Source organism: Quercus lobata, unplaced genomic scaffold (assembly GCF_001633185.2).
Source record: "Quercus lobata isolate SW786 unplaced genomic scaffold, ValleyOak3.0 Primary Assembly Scq3eQI_1999, whole genome shotgun sequence".
Taxonomy (NCBI): domain Eukaryota; kingdom Viridiplantae; phylum Streptophyta; class Magnoliopsida; order Fagales; family Fagaceae; genus Quercus; species Quercus lobata.
In genome coordinates this window covers 63,007-78,973 of record NW_022154714.1, presented here as the reverse complement: position 1 = coordinate 78,973, position 15,967 = coordinate 63,007, and the positions used below count along the sequence as shown (strand labels likewise).

The 15,967-nt window shown below is 33.5% G+C and overlaps 2 protein-coding genes across 2 annotated transcripts; both read left to right on the top strand.

Moving 5' to 3' along the window:
• Positions 1-454: 454 nt before the first annotated feature.
• On the top strand, positions 455-6,191 carry LOC115973074 (IAA-amino acid hydrolase ILR1-like 3). Its single transcript, XM_031093314.1, has 5 exons — positions 455-1,277; positions 3,676-3,801; positions 4,041-4,355; positions 4,719-4,847; positions 5,568-6,191. Exons 1-5 carry the CDS (start codon positions 909-911, stop codon positions 5,943-5,945), a joined length of 1,317 nt encoding a protein of 438 aa, XP_030949174.1. The 5' UTR covers positions 455-908; the 3' UTR covers positions 5,946-6,191.
• A 2,436-nt stretch (positions 6,192-8,627) lies between these two features.
• Positions 8,628-15,718, top strand: LOC115973064 (IAA-amino acid hydrolase ILR1-like). Its single transcript, XM_031093306.1, has 5 exons — positions 8,628-8,981; positions 13,747-13,872; positions 13,959-14,273; positions 14,851-14,979; positions 15,080-15,718. Exons 1-5 carry the CDS (start codon positions 8,628-8,630, stop codon positions 15,455-15,457), a joined length of 1,302 nt encoding a protein of 433 aa, XP_030949166.1. The 3' UTR covers positions 15,458-15,718.
• Positions 15,719-15,967: the final 249 nt, after the last annotated feature.

Sequence of the window (15,967 nt, the reverse complement as noted above, 5' to 3'; positions counted from 1 at the left end):
CCACTTCAGTCCTTAAACCCAAACGGCTTGTAACGCCGTTACCTATTTTAAATTCTATTCCAAAACTCTCATCTTTATCTCATCTGCCACATTCAATCTCTTTCCTCTTTTTCTCTGACGCTCAGAGCTTTCCCAGTAAACAAACAAGAAGAAGAAGAAGAAATTGTAGAACATGGTCCCAGTAAAAAAAAAAAAAAAAAAAACCCTTGAATGGAACCAACAATCAAAACAAATTTTCATTTAATGAGAGTAAAACACAAAAAATCAGTTCATTTTAATATTTAAATCCAAATCAAAGAATCTACCGTCAAGAACCATACCAAAAATCAACATCAACACAAAATCAAAAACAAATCTCAGCTTCAAATCCAAAACCAAACCCAAAAAATCAAAACCCCCAAAAAAATCTTCTCAAATTCACAAAAATGTCAAACCCCAGCACAAAATCAAAATCCAATCTCAGCTTCAAATCCAAAACCAAACCCAACAAATCAAAACCCCCAAAAAAATCTTCTCAAATTCACAAAAATGTCAAACCCCAGCACAAGCAACTCACTCCATTACCAAAACTCTGGCTCTCTATGAAAAATCTCCATCACATCTCTATGTTGTAAACAAGTTGAATCAGTGATTGACCCATCGTGTGAAGGTCACCTTGGGAGCTTCCCACTCTTTTGATTCACGATCTCATCCAAACAGATGAGAGAAAGAGGAGAGTTTTGGAATAGAATAAAAAATAGAACCACGTTATAAGCCGTTTGGGTTTAAGGACTGAAGTGGTCAGTTTTTAAATCTTTTGGACTTGATTGGTATTATGCCAAACCTCAGGGTATGTTTGTGAAATTTACCCAAATATTTAAAGTAGCATTTCAGGATTTCTCGAACTTTGCTTTGGGTGTTTGTTTCTCATGGAGTGGTTACGTTTGTTGTTGTTGATGTTATCAATATACACGTGTCATGTACTACAATTCAAATGGGTTTCGGTGTCTGTGTCGGCGTCGAAGCTAACTGAGTTGACTCGTGAGTTGTTGGAGTCGGCGAGGGAGGCCGAGTTCTCGGATTGGTTGAGAAGGGTTCGGAGGAGAATCCACCAAAACCCAGAGTTGGCTTTTGAGGAGTTCGAAACGAGTCAACTCATTAGATCGGAGCTGGACTCGCTTGGGATTGAGTACACGTGGCCGCTTGCCAAGACTGGCCTTGTTGCTTCTGTTGGGTCCAACTCCCAGCTTCAACCTTGGTTCGCTCTACGGGCAGACATGGATGCCCTCCCTATTCAGGTTGGTTTTTTTTTTTTTTTTTTAATCTCTCTAACTCAAACCTAATAATTTTTTTTATTTACTTTTTAAAACAATTTACATTATATTATTTATTTTTCACTGTATTTTTTTAAAATATTATTTTTATTACTATTTTTTATCTTAAGTAAAAAAATAAAAAATTAAATTTAGAATGAATATTATTATTATAATAAATTTAGAATGAATATATTTTTATACAATTTTGTATAAATATAATTATTTTTCTATTATATAAGCATTAATACGGGAGCTCTAAACATGAAACTAGTTGTTTTAGTTGAAGAATAATGTAGTGGTTGTTTTTTTAATTTCATTGTTTGTGGACAGTTGTCACCAACATTGAAGATTTAATTGAATAAACAATAATTCGAGGACAGTTATTTTCACAATACTTTTTTTTTTTTTTTTTTTTTGCAACTGTGAACAAGGATTACATCATTGACTCTATTACTGATAATATATATTTATTTATTTTTATGTATTAATCACACCAAATCATATAAACAACTATCCAAAACTTATTGTTAAATACAATCAGAAGTGCTTTCATTTTTTACTTTTCTTTTGTGCATTGCTCTGCTGTTTGAAGTTGAGGACCACCTTTGGGTATGACTGTGAATTTTAATTTTTCAAATTTTCTGAGCAACTCTTTACCAGTTGTTTATTAAATGTTTTGTGCTTTTGTTTTATGCTGGTTGTAGCTGGAATCAAAGTGAGAAAAAAATGGTCTTAAAATTATTATTAAAAAAAAAAGGATGAAAAAGACAGAATATTATTTGAAGGCAAAATTTAACAAATACCTTGGAATCGTGTGGCAACTGACAACCTAGGGTGGTTGGTTAGTCTAATAGTATATCAAGAAACTTTGAGTTATTTAAGAGCTGTTTGGATCACCTATTTCCATAACTCAATTTTCAGTTTCCATAACTCATAACTCAAAAATGGTGGCACCCATAACTCAATATCCGTTTGACAAACGATAACTCTGTTTCCATAACTCTGTTTCCATCACTTAATTCTCTGATTTTTAAGTTATATGTTTTGGCTGTTTTCAGTTTCCATAACTCATAACTCAATGACAATATTGTAATTAAACACACGTAGGGAACCCACAAATAGTACCAGCAGCACCTTTTGACCACTTTTGACTTTTTTCCTTTTTTTTTTTCCTTTCTTCTCCTGAGTTGGCTGTTTGGATTTTTTTTTTTTTTTCATTCATTGGTTCGGTCTGTTCTTTTTTTTCTTTTTCACTGGTTCAGTCTTCAGTTTTGGGTTTTTTTCTTTTTCTTTTTTCTTCTTTCACTGGTTCGGTCTTCCGTTCTTGATTTTATTTTATTTTTTTTTATTTATTTTTTTTTTTATGCTTCGGTGAGTTTGGATACTGAAAACAGAACAGAACAAAACAAAAAAAAAAAAAAAAAGCTGCACCGATTGACAGGTATGGACCCACAAATAGTGTGAAAAATATTGAGTGATGGAAATTGGGTGATGATGCCAAACGAGTGTGAAAAATTGAGTGATGAGTGATGTGTGATGAAATTTTCTTATCCAAACAGCCTCTTAGATCTCCTCCATTTTTGAATTGGATGTATACTTTAAATAGCATGTGTAGGCCTAGTGACAAGTGATAAGTTAGTTTTATCATATTGTGGACTAAATTTTTGGATTAGGCATGAAAGTTTTAGCTATAGCTTAATTCAATGCCAATGCTCTTAATTTCAAAATAGAAAAATTCATTCGCAGTAAGATGTGGTAGTTTATAATTTATTTTAAAAAAAAAAATACAAAAACAAAAACTCCATTTGAATCATGTCAAGAAGATAAGTGCAAATTTTGGTTATAGAAATTCTTTCTTGCAAGAAATTCTTTCTTGCAAGAAATTCTTTCTTGCAAGTAATTCTTTCTTCATAGTTTTGGTTATAGAAAAGACAATTTTACGCAAGATTAGCTTTAGAAATAAATTCCATATGCATGTAATGTAAGAAATTGATCTTTGGAAGTCTGCAAAAGTTTGGCAATTTGGACAAGTTCAGCTTTACATGCTCAAAAGCATCAAAAGTTATGTGAAACAAAAACAATGACCAAATTTCAAATTTTGATACCGCTGCCTTCCCACCTGCCTCATGGAAGCTGAAGCCGCCCCATCCATAATTTAGCATTCCCATGTTAAGGGTATCTTTGTAATGGAGAGAGATGGGAAGAGAGGAGAGGGAAGGGTGGCTGGAATACATTTGTTTGGACGGCAAATAATGATGGATCCAAAATTTAAACCAAATGTTTAAACTCTTTTTCCTGTTATTTAGGATTCACTTTTGTTCAAAAGTGAAACCTTCATTTTTAATCAAATACTTGAAATTAATTATGATTTTTTTGAAAGGAATTGGTAGAATGGGAGTACAAGAGCAAGAACCCTGGCAAAATGCATGCTTGTGGCCATGATGTTCATGTAACAATGCTGCTCGGAGCTGCTAAGTTACTTAAGCAAAGAAGCAGTGAATTGCAGGTAAATCAACAATCACATAAACATCTAGGAACAACGATGAAGAATTAAAAGAACCTTATTGGTGTCTTGGTGTACTTGTCCAGAAAATGAAATTCTTGACTTAATGATAAAGAGAAATTGTCATGGAATTAATGCCATAAATTCAAATCCTATCATATCTATCCCACCCTAAAGTCATATATATATTTTATTGTTTTGATAATGTTGGCTGATTGCATTGTCTAAAATCTATTTCAAAGGGCACCATTAAGCTTGTTTTTCAACCTGGAGAAGAGGGTCATGCTGGGGCCTTTTATATGTTAAAAGAGGGAGCACTTGATAAGGTTAACGCCATTTTTGGATTACATGTTTTACCAGAAATGCCCACTGGTACCATTGGTTCGAGACCTGGTCCAATGCTTGCTGGCTCTGGCAGGTTTGTAGCCATAATTCGAGGGAAGGGTGGGCATGCTGCAAATCCCCATGTAACTAGAGATCCTGTTCTTACAGCATCATTGGCTATCATTTCACTCCAACAGATTATTTCCCGAGAAACAGATCCTCTAGAGGCCATGGTAATTTTCCTCACATTCTTGAATAATTGAATTGTATAATGATCCATAGGGAAAAGTATTAGGATCCTCCTCAATTGAAATGAATTTGTTTAATGGTTTAGATTAATTATTATAAATCTAATTGTGTATCCAGTATCAAGTCATGTGAAATTTAAAATTACATAGTACTTTATACACTATCAAATTTAGGAAATAAAATTTTTATTCTTTCCATTTCAATTGAAATGGAAATAGAGATGTTCCTGTTCAAAGGCATACATATTATGAATACTTCTGCTAGTGGATAATTAAATTCAGTATGAGAATTAAAAACCTAATAGCATTTTCTTGTCTGTGTTCATTTTCAACATTTACAAATTACAGGTGATCTCTGTTGGGTTCATTGAGGGTGGCCAAGCAGGGAATGTAATCCCAGAGACGGTGAGATTTGGAGGCACATTCCGGAGCATGAGTACAGAAGGTCTATCCTACCTTATGCAAAGAATTAAAGAGGTACTTTTGACACAATTCTAGTCTAATAGCTTAAATACACGCTTGTTATCTTTTTTTTCTTTTTTCTTTTTTCCTTTTTGTTTGAGTTTGAGATGGTATGATATGGAGGATGAGATGAGCACACTTTGAGAAGGTATGGGTTAAAAGGTTAGATTTTTTTTTTTTTTTTTTTTTTAAGTTGTATTTCAATAGGTTATGTTTTCATTTGCTAATTTAACATCATCAAATTCTGATAAAGTAAACAAATTGACTAACGGATGTAAGTATAAGGGAGCTAAGTGTTTGCAAACCAAATCGCAAGGTCTTCTGAATTTTAAGGGCATACTACAGGGGTGTTAATTGTAACTTTCTAAAAATATCGTTGAGCAAAGGCTACTTCCTTTCCCCTCATTAAGCTGCTTAATTTATTCTAGTGAGTAGTGACTATTGGCAGCTACTTTTCCTTGGAAGTTTGTCTTGAACAATGTCTAGGGAGTATGGAGCTTCTTTTTGAGCATGAAATCTACCATTTGAGATAGAAAAGTACAGTAACAATTGTTTAAGTCTTTTTTCTTTTCTACTCTTCTCGAATGGTGTTTGGTTTTACCTTCTTTTTCTTGTATTTCTCTTTCTAGGTTGCTTGATCATTGTACTTTGATTTCTTGATGTTTTTGCCTATATGTACGGGGCTGTGTTCTTTCAATAAACTTTTAAGTTACTTATCAAAAAAAAAATTAACAGGTCATTGAGACGCAAGCAGCAGTGCAACAATGCAATGCTACAATAGACTTCTTGGAGGATAAATTGAAGCCTTATCCTGCAACTGTTAATGATCAAGCAATGTACAAACATGCAAAAAGGGTTGGAGAAAGCTTGCTTGGGGAACCCAATGTCCAACTTATTCCAATGACTATGGGAGCAGAAGACTTCAGCTTCTACTCACAGAAGATTCCAGCTGCATTTTTCATGATTGGGGTGAATAATGAAACGCTGAAATCAAATAAAAATTTGCACTCACCCTACTTAGTTATTGATGAGGAGGTTCTTCCCATTGGAGCAGCTCTCCATGCTGCTGTGGCCATTTCTTACTTGGATGGCCATCTTGTTGAGACCAGTTAGAGACTTGGGCATGTTGGACCAGCAACAATGGAAAACCATAGAGCAAAATAATGTGTTATTCAAATTTTATCTGATTCACCAAAGAGACAAGAAAGATCACGAATATACAATGTAATAAACCCTGAAATTCTGTCCACTTACAGTTGTACTTGTACATGGCTTGTACAGAAAGAAAATCTCAATTCTCAACAGACTTGTTTGGGAAATTGCCTTCTGAGTAATGATATTGTTCTGATATGTCCATACCAAATCTCAAATTATACATTTTATTCCTAGCTACCAGTATCAACTGGAATAGTTTGCTAGCTAGGTGTCACTACTATCAAAGTTTTTATTTTAAGAAAACATGGGCTTTTAGTCACCCAAAGGATTATTGTAGAAGTAGCTAACAGGTAGAGGTTGAGGTATGAAAGAGTGATTCCTTGGTTAGGCACATACTGGGCAACAAGAGATACTTACAGATTGGCTACTGTTTGGATGGAGGAAGAGGAGAGAAACAGATACTGGTTGAAAGGAAGGCATTGATGGGGGTGTTACCCTTCCCCTATTTGATGTATTTGGGTGGAGAAGGAAATTATTTGAGAGGATTGGGAAAAAAATAAAACACAATTCCCTTAAATTGGGGAATTTAGAAGGTGATAAGACTTGATAGTCAATAGATACTAAAGAACTAAAACTTTTGATATCTTGGATCAATAATTCATAAAGATGGAGAGATTGAAAATGATGTGAATCATAGGATAAGAGTATGGTAGATGAAGTGGAGAAGCGCATCAAGAGTATAGTGTGATCATATAATACCTAGTAATTTAAAGGAAATTTTTTTGTTTTATAAAACTGTTGTTCAATTAGTTATGCTCCTATGGTACTGAATGTTGGGCTATTAAAAAGTAACCTATTTATAAAATGTGCTATATCAATTTTCATTTTCCTCCTATTATTAATTAAAACATCATAACAAATTAAGATGAAGAAGAAATGACACTCAAACTTTTACTCATAAAAAAGAAGAAACTATCTTATATTCTTTGGTTTCCACTTTCCACTAAAAGGATAATTTCCCTTTTATAGTGAAAAAGAAGAGAAAAAAGACCAAATAAGAAGATAAAAATGACCATAAACTAGGTGGTCATTTGATTGTTAAGACTTGTGGATTGTGATGATCATTGAGAGGTGTCGCCTGCCACACAATAAAAACTATGGGCATAATAAGAGAGACATGCCATGGATTGAGTAAGATATATAATGATGCATGAGTTCACAAGCTAGTTTAGACACAAGGCACGTTTTGTGTTCAATGCATTAACACATTGAACATGTTAGGATAGAGTAATACTACATGCATTTTTTACAATATTTTTACAAATTATTGATGTTGCAAATTACTATTGATTCTCATCTAATTCCACAACTAACATCACCTTTTTAATTACCAATAACCGCATATCATATCAACAGTTTGTAAAAAAAAAAATTGTAAAATAGTTTGTAATTTTTGTATTTTCCATTAGGATATGGGCACAATGTCCAAAACTGGTATATGATTTTATCCTAACGTGTCTGATAACGGGCACAATCCCAACCCATTCTCGAAATCAAGGGTACGAAAGTTAAAATTTGGAGCTGGGCTGGATTGGGCTAACAATCATCAAACCAAAGCCTAATACAAGATTAACAGGTTAAAAAATTCAACCCAAACCCAAACTAATCCTACCGACCAATTCCCCTGTCTTTCGGCTATGTAATTCTGGGCCGCACAGCATGGCAGTAGGTCCAAGGCCACACCCATTAATCAATGTAGCATTTTTCTCTACTTTGTGACGGGGGAATTCAATTTAAGGGTAAACACAAAACAACATAACATAACATAACACCCATTAATCAATGTTGTTTCTCTACTTTAAACAATATAACACACTTTTTCACCTACACATATATCAAAAATACTTAAATAACATTACTTAAACTAACTCACCAAACAGGTCACACACTATATGATTTTATAGAAGAATGTAAGTTTAACTCAATTTTTTTAGTTTATTAAAACACACTATGTGAAAAAAATACCGTTCTTATATTAAGATCGTTAAAACTGTCATTATTCTTTATTTTACATTATGTTTGTTTCAATAAAAGATCTTTTGTGAAGATATTTTTTTGTATTTTTTTGTATTTGTTATCAAGAAAAAAAATGAGTCAAATAAAAATTATTTTTTAACTTTTTATTTAGTTTGACGTGAGATGAAGTTATTTAATTTCTAAAATGTCATTAAAAAAGAAAGTCAATTAATATTTTTTTAATTTATTTTAAAGTTGCTTGCTACTAAACATAAAAAATAAAAACGAGATAATTTTTCTAGAAAATGTTAGTGTGTGAAACGAGTGAACTGGTGTGTAGAGCAAGCGTGAGACAAAAGAGGCAGTTGGAGCCTGGAATGAATGATAAATAAATAAAAAATGCTCCCGCACACTTGTTTACTCAAATACAAAAATAGAGCCTAAACAATATTTCCATTTAATACGTAAGAACTAAGAACTAACCTCGAGGATCACAATCACATAAAACAAAGTAGCCATAGCCAGGTTCTTCATTTCTAGATAGAATCCAAGTGAGCCAAACAAAAAAGGAAAAAAAAAAAAAAAAAATTCTTAACCCCAAAAATCAATTACAATCAAGTCAGTATGGATTTACCCTTGTGCTTATTGCTATCATTGACAATATTCTTGCACCAACCTTGGGCGGCTTTAGAAGCTGATTTGAGATCAGATATGGGGTCGTTGACTCGTGAGTTGCTGGAATCAGCAAAGGAGAGAGAGTTCTTCGAGTGGATGAGAGGTGTTAGGAGGAGAATCCATGAGTACCCAGAAATAGGATTTGAAGAGCACAAGACGAGTGAGCTCATAAGGGCCGAGTTGGACTTGCTTGGGATTGAGTACAAGTGGCCTGTGGCCAAGACTGGTGTGGTGGCTACTATTGGGTCCGGTGAGAAACCCTTCTTTGGTCTTAGAGCTGACATGGATGCCCTTCCTTTGCAGGTCTCTCTCTCTCTCTCTCTCTCTCTCTCTCTCTCGGCTTATGAATAATTACATGCACACAATCAATGAATGTTGGACACTTTATTATTTACATGGACTTAGTTCTGTTCTTGACTTCTTGATCGATTATGTTTGAATTAAACATTCTTTGGGCCCAACAGATTAGTATGTTGCAGTTGTTAAATTACTGATTGTCCCAAAAGTTTAAACTATTGAGATATGATAAATTTAATTATTTAATCACATATTTTTAACACTTCCTCTCACATGTAGACCGAAACTAACATAAACTGTTAGAATATGGTAAATTTAATCACATATTTCTAATACTCTCTCATGTGTAGGCCGAAATTACATTTTTAATAAGTGAGACCTAACATGTGAGAATTTAAATGGGAAATAAAGTGGAGGAAACAAGAATCGAATTTAGGATCTTATGCTCTGATACCATGTTAAATTACCGATTATTTTTAAAATTTAAGTTATTGAAATATAGTAAATTTAATCATTTAATCACATATTTTTAAGGGATGATTACAGATTACCCACCTGTGGTTTAGCCTAAATTTAACTTATCCATCCGTGGTTTCATTCTTGACACTTTACTCACCTATGCTTCACTTCGTTACTACTCCGTAATCCACCTCCCTTTCAGACGTTACCCCACATTTTTTATCAAAAACAAAATCCAAAACAAATTAAACACTCCTCTCTTCCAAAACACACTCCCATCCACATGAGGTAGATCTACTAATTTGCTTGAAAATCATGAGTACATACAATATGAACATCTTAACATATCAATAATTATGATAAAGTTAAGAACATCTGAACTAAAAGATGTACCACAAAATCAGCAACTTGCGCAACAACAAAAAGGAAAAAAGAAGTCACTAACCATCGTGAAAGATGAGTTAATGCTCTTAGCATTGAGATTTTTTTTTTTTTTTTTTTTTTTGGTGGGTTTGTTGTTTTCCTTTGAAACCTGGGGTTTGTTGACAAAAACAATGGTTAAGGAAAAGAAAATTGCAAATCTTAATTCTTAAAGCTGGGTTTATAAACTATAAAGACCCACTTTCTAAATCTTCAAGCTAAAAAAAAAGTTTATTTAAACTTAAACTAACTACTGATTCAGTCATTTTAAATAAGGGGAGCGGGCCAAAATGGCCAAATACCATTGTTTATCGAAATATATATCAATCTACCATTGTTTCAGAAATATGTAGATATCTACTACTTTTTGGGTACTCAAGTTCTTTGAAAAAATAGCCTTTAAATTTGTTGGAAAATTTTTTATGGAACTTGAGTACCATAAAAAAATTTCAAAATTTTTCCATGAAACTCGAGTATTATGGAAAACTCGAGTTCTCCAGACTGAAGTACCCAAAAAGTGGTAGATCCCAACATATTTCCGAAACAGTTGTAGATTGATATATATTTCGAAAAACAGTGCTATTGTGTCATTTTGGCCAAGGGGAGCGGCTCCTCTCTTGTTTCAAAGTCTCCAATTCTCTCATGGAAACTAAACAATCTAAGGGTCTAAACAATTTCATAGCATTATTTTTCTTTCTTTCTCTCTTCCTTGCCCCTTTCTCTTCCTTTGTCTCTCTCACTGAGTCACCAAGTTATTGTGCAAACGAAGAAGAAGAAGGAGGAGGTTACAAGGTAAATTCCTTGGCTCTAGCAGGTATGGATAGAATCTTTAGAATTTCTACAAATTTTGCTCTAAATCCCCCCCTAACCCTAGAATTAGATTTTGTTTTTCCTTCAAAAAGAGAACAATAAAATAAAATAAAATAAAAGCCTAAATCAAAACTTTAGCTAGCTAGCAAGAGTCCCAATCATGGTGGAGAAGATCAAAACCACAGAGAAGAGAGGCCAATTGATCTCAATTCTTCTTCCTTTCCTTCTCTGCCTTCTTCTTCTTCTTCTTTACCTAAATCCTGGCCGATTCATTTCACTCAAAAAGCCACCAGATTGATCTCAGTTCTTCTTCCTCTCTTTCGTCTTCTCCTTTGCCTTCATTTGTTAAGTAGTTTGGTGACTCATGTAAGAGAGACAAAGGAAAAGAAGGAGAGAGGGGCAAAGAAGACAAAGAAAAAAATAATTAGATGAAAATTGTATTTGACGTGTCCATGTTCTGACCCTTAGATTATTTAGTTTCCACGTGTCTTTAATCTGAAGAAAAAAAAATGAGAGAATTTGAGACTTTGAAACAGGAGAGGAGCCACTCCCTTTGATAAGTGGGAGTCTTTCAATTCTACAAAGGAAGTAAAATCCTAAAATGTCCAATAAATTTTCTTCATAGTGTACCAACTTTGGTGTTTTTTTTTTTTTTTTTGGAGTTAATTGGTTGGGCCCCCACTTCAGTGTAAACTCATGTGTACACATTACTAACTTCGTGGTCCTCTTATTTATGATGGTTTGTATTTGTATTCTAGTGATGCTGAAGATATAACTTATTTTCACTGAAGGGTTTATTTGGTTGAGGAAGTAGAAAAGTAAGATGATAGAAAATATTTAATTTTGGTTGGAAGGATAAAAAACTTTTTTGTTTGGTTGAGGAGAAAATTTGAAGAATAGAAAATCTAGTTTATATAAATCTACTTTTATTCCCTTATTACATAATAGGTAAGAAATTATTTATATTATACTCATTAAATAATTAAAATATTACTTAGTATTAATTAAAATTATTAAAATAACATTTTATAAAAAATTTACACATCATACATATTATATTATATTATTTTTACTTGTTATTATATTATATATAAAAGGAAGAAAAAAACTGAACACGTTATAAAGAGAGAAAAATACAAAAAAAAAAAAAAAAAAAGATGCATTCTGAGGGCACTATACTATAGCGTAGCAAGTCCAAATCTTCTGTCCCACTTTTCCTGCTCCACTCTATACTCCACCAATAAAAACTTGTCATGTGTTCACCTAATTAATTAAATACTATCATTATTGACTTATTAATTCTACCGTTATTAATTAATGGTAGTATTTAATTAATTAGGTGAACATGTGGCAAGTTTTTATTGGTGAAGTATAGAATGAAGCAGGAAAAGTGAGACAGAAGATTTGGACTCATAGCGTAGTTGCTATTTAAAGAGGGCCAAAAGTGTAAAAGTATGGCTGAAGCAACATTTTACAGAAATCAACTCAGTTTTCTTCCTATTTTGGAGAGAACTTTTTGGTGGGTTCGGGGAAAAAACACCTTACTCCACAAAATTTTCCACCCTCCTGACCAAACACTCACTAAAACTTTTTTCTCTCCACTTTTCTTTCCTAAATTTTTCATCCTCCCTAAAATCCCTCCAAGCAAACATACTCTAAGAGACTAGGTTTTAGTTAATTTCATTGGTAAAATTTATTATCATTGAATAAGAGGTTTGAGATTCGAACCTCATCCACAGAAAAAACTAATTGATATCTTGATCTAATTGTAAAGAACAATCATCATGAAACAAACTTTATAGATTGAATTTTATCATACATATAAAATAAATAAACTTATTGTAAATGAGAGAAAAATAATAAGTTCATATAAAAGTTGGGAAAAAGTTTAGCTCCATTAATTCTTCCTTCGACTGATTATATAGCTGTATTGAAGAGGCTATGAATGTATAATTTTATATAGCATTACTATTTATATTTGTTAAAGTGGTAAAATGTGATTTATACAACTTTTTAAATGAACCACAGAAATGTGACAGACCTACGCCCCTCATTAAATATCAGTCGTCAATGGTACAAAAATTTTTGACAAATTTTACTTTTATAATTATTGATGTTTTTATTGTTGGCCATTATTATTATTATTATTATTATTTTATCATTTGATTGGTTGCTATTTTATTTGAAAATGATAGTAATCTATTCACAACCTTTGTATTTTTTGCATTTCTTTTAATTGATTAGTTTCTTTCTTCTAATTAGACTGATGCCCAAAACTCTACTATTTGAAGTAGATGCTATTAATTGAAACTATATCCTATTTATTAAAAAAAAAAAAAAAAAGAACTATGCTTAAAAAGTTTTTTTTTTTTTATTTTATCTGCGGTCAACTCATATGTGGTTTTGTTTTGAGATTTTATGATTTGGGCCATCTGGCAAGAACTTGCTGCCAAAAAAGATGGCCGGGATGGGTTGTTGGCCATTGAAGCAGAGGTTGTAGAAGACAACATGGATGTCATGGTCAATGGTGTGGTTGTCGAACTCGGTGACAGTGAGGCCGATGGCAAGATTAGATTGCTAATTTGAATACTCTGATTTTCAGATAGTAATAATGAGTATTGATTTTGTGTGACAGTTCCTATTCATTAATTTGTGAAATACTGATGTGGCATGTTGGAAGTAGAGGGTGTTATACCACATACTTATTGAATTTAAACTCAAATTTGTATTATCCCTAATATCACCTCAAAACTTCCTAGAAAGGATCCTCTCCATTTGGTTTGGAACGGAAAGAGTCATTTTTATTGTGGAGAGATTTATCGTCTTAAAAAATCTATGCTAATATACATAATACCATATCATTTAAACTTTTACACCCACAGCCACCTAATCAACCTTTTATCCTAGCTTTAGTCCTTACTAAAGCAGGGCATTACATGGATTTCCTTTAAAATGACATGCCAGTTGATCAACTGATGTAGCTAATGGTTAGTTTTCATGCTCTGCGTAGTTATGTTATTCTCTTTGATTTTATATATTTTCATTGTATGAAACATTGAAATGTACATTTACCATTGAGAAGGAATTGGTGGAGTGGGAGCATAAGAGCAAGATTGATGGCAAGATGCATGCCTGTGGTCATGATTCTCATGTAGCAATGCTACTTGGAGCAGCCAAATTACTCCATGGAAAAAGAGACCAATTGAAGGTAAATTTAAAGGCATTTTAAATTAATCATCAAGAATATGAACCATAAGTGCTAACTATACATATTGTTTCAACTTACACTTTAAGGGAACCGTGAAGCTTGTTTTCCAGCCCGGAGAAGAGGGCTATGCTGGTGCTTACCACATGTTGCAAGATGGTGCTCTTGACGATATCAATTCCATCTTTGCTTTGCATGTTCTGCCATTAATACCCTCTGGAGTTATTGCTTCAAGGCCTGGTCCAGTGCTTGCTGGTGCAGGGCTCTTTTCCGCTACCATTGAAGGAAAAGGTGGACATGCAGCAGCCCCACATATGACTAAGGATCCAATTCTTGCAGCGGTCTTTGCAATCCTTGCCCTCCAACAAATTGTGTCTAGAGAGACAAATCCCCTTGAAGCCAATGTAAATCTCTTTCCTTCCAATATTTTGAAATTGGTTTTTTTTTCTTTTGGCATGATTTCACCACTTGCTGGGTAAGATGAGCACGCAGCTTACAATGAATTGCATTAACAATGAAGTAATGCTATTTTTACAACAATATGTCTTAAGGACTAGGGAAACAGCATTTTTTTTGTATTTGTTGACATAATCTATTGTGATTGCTACATAATAAAAGTAGTTTTAATGATAAACTTAGATGAAAATGATGATCAAATTACAATAAGTCATGTCAACAATTATAAAAAAATTGTGTCCCTGACATAACGAAGTTCCTTTCACAAACACTCATCTCTATCACTGATTTGAGAGTCAAGTACATGTTTGATAACTACGATGTGACAATAAAGATAGAGTTGGATTTGTGAGTGGTTTTGTAACAATAATTTTGTTAAAGCAGCGTACTCGTTAGTCTTTAATAAAAGAACTGCTATGTCAGGTTTGAAATGTGATATGGGGCTTTTATATCTTTAACCAATCCATTTACATCCATAGCCCCATGGTGCCAACTAATGTGAGAGCTTAAATTTGAATCATATAGGTGGTGACAGTTGGATTAATTGAGGGAGGCCAAGCAGGAAATGTAATTCCAGAGTCGGTGAAATTTGGTGGAACTTACAGGAGCTTGACCTCTGAAGGTCTCTCCTACGTCAAGCAAAGGATCAAAGAGGTGGTGAAACATGCATTCCTTGTCTGACCCTCATTCATTTCCACCATTACCATTCAGTTGAAAGAAAAAGTAGTGAACATCTAATGCGTTCCACTTGCAGGTCATAGAAGCACAAGCAGCTGTGCATCGATGTAGAGCTGTATTGGACTTCAAGGAAGACACACCACTGCCTTATCCTGTAATGGTTAATGATGAGGCATTGTATGAACATGCAAAGAAAGTTGGAGAATCTCTAGTTGGGCCATCCAATGTTCAGCTTCTACCGGTGTCTACGGGAGCAGAGGATTTCAGCTTCTTCTCACAGAAGAGTGCTGCAGCAATGTTTACGCTTGGGATTATGAATGATACTGTGAAATCCGACCAGCCATTGCACTCTCCTTATTTTGTTATTGATGAAGAGGCTTTTCCAATAGGAGCAGCTCTTCATGCTGCTGTTGCAATCACATTCTTTGATAGCCATGTTGTTGGCACTGATTAACTTGACAATAAGGAACTTGGGATTTGTTTTGGATTCAGCTGTAGATAATGACAAAGAAAAACAAGAAGATGATGTCAAGAACATCAGAAGCGTGATTCGCATCAAACAATGAAAACCATAAAATTAAATTGCGTGAATATGTTAGAGTAAAACCTAAAGTCTGCCAAAATCAAGTAAAATTTTGTAAGTTGACAAAGTTCAGTTATAGTTCTTTAAATTTAATTTAATTCCATGGCTGCATTGACCAATGCAATGCTAGCAATATTACAATTAATTGGCCGATGCAAGCTCATAATTGAAGTTTTTTAGTCTTAAGCTCATAATTGAAGTTCACTAGATAACCTAAGGCACAATACTTAAAGAACTGCAACTAAATTTTACTTCAGACAAAGTCTATGGGTTCTTTTCTTTTCTTTTTCTTTTTTTCATAGTACTCAGGCCCAAATAGAAACAAGGACCCTAGGCCTTATGCTTGTGGTTTGGTGGACTAGGCTTGGTTTACCGCAGCTA

Excerpts from the sequence above, each read along its gene's own strand:
- LOC115973074 (XM_031093314.1), top strand. The coding sequence starts at position 909 with ATGGAGTGGTTACGTTTGTTGTTGTTGATGTTATCAATATACACGTGT. Across the intron at positions 3,802-4,040 it reads AAAGAAGCAGTGAATTGCAG|GGCACCATTAAGCTTGTTTT; the intron begins GTAAATCAACAA and ends TCTATTTCAAAG. Across the intron at positions 4,356-4,718 it reads CAGATCCTCTAGAGGCCATG|GTGATCTCTGTTGGGTTCAT; the intron begins GTAATTTTCCTC and ends TACAAATTACAG.
- LOC115973064 (XM_031093306.1), top strand. The coding sequence starts at position 8,628 with ATGGATTTACCCTTGTGCTTATTGCTATCATTGACAATATTCTTGCAC. Across the intron at positions 14,274-14,850 it reads CAAATCCCCTTGAAGCCAAT|GTGGTGACAGTTGGATTAAT; the intron begins GTAAATCTCTTT and ends TGAATCATATAG. Across the intron at positions 14,980-15,079 it reads TCAAGCAAAGGATCAAAGAG|GTCATAGAAGCACAAGCAGC; the intron begins GTGGTGAAACAT and ends TTCCACTTGCAG.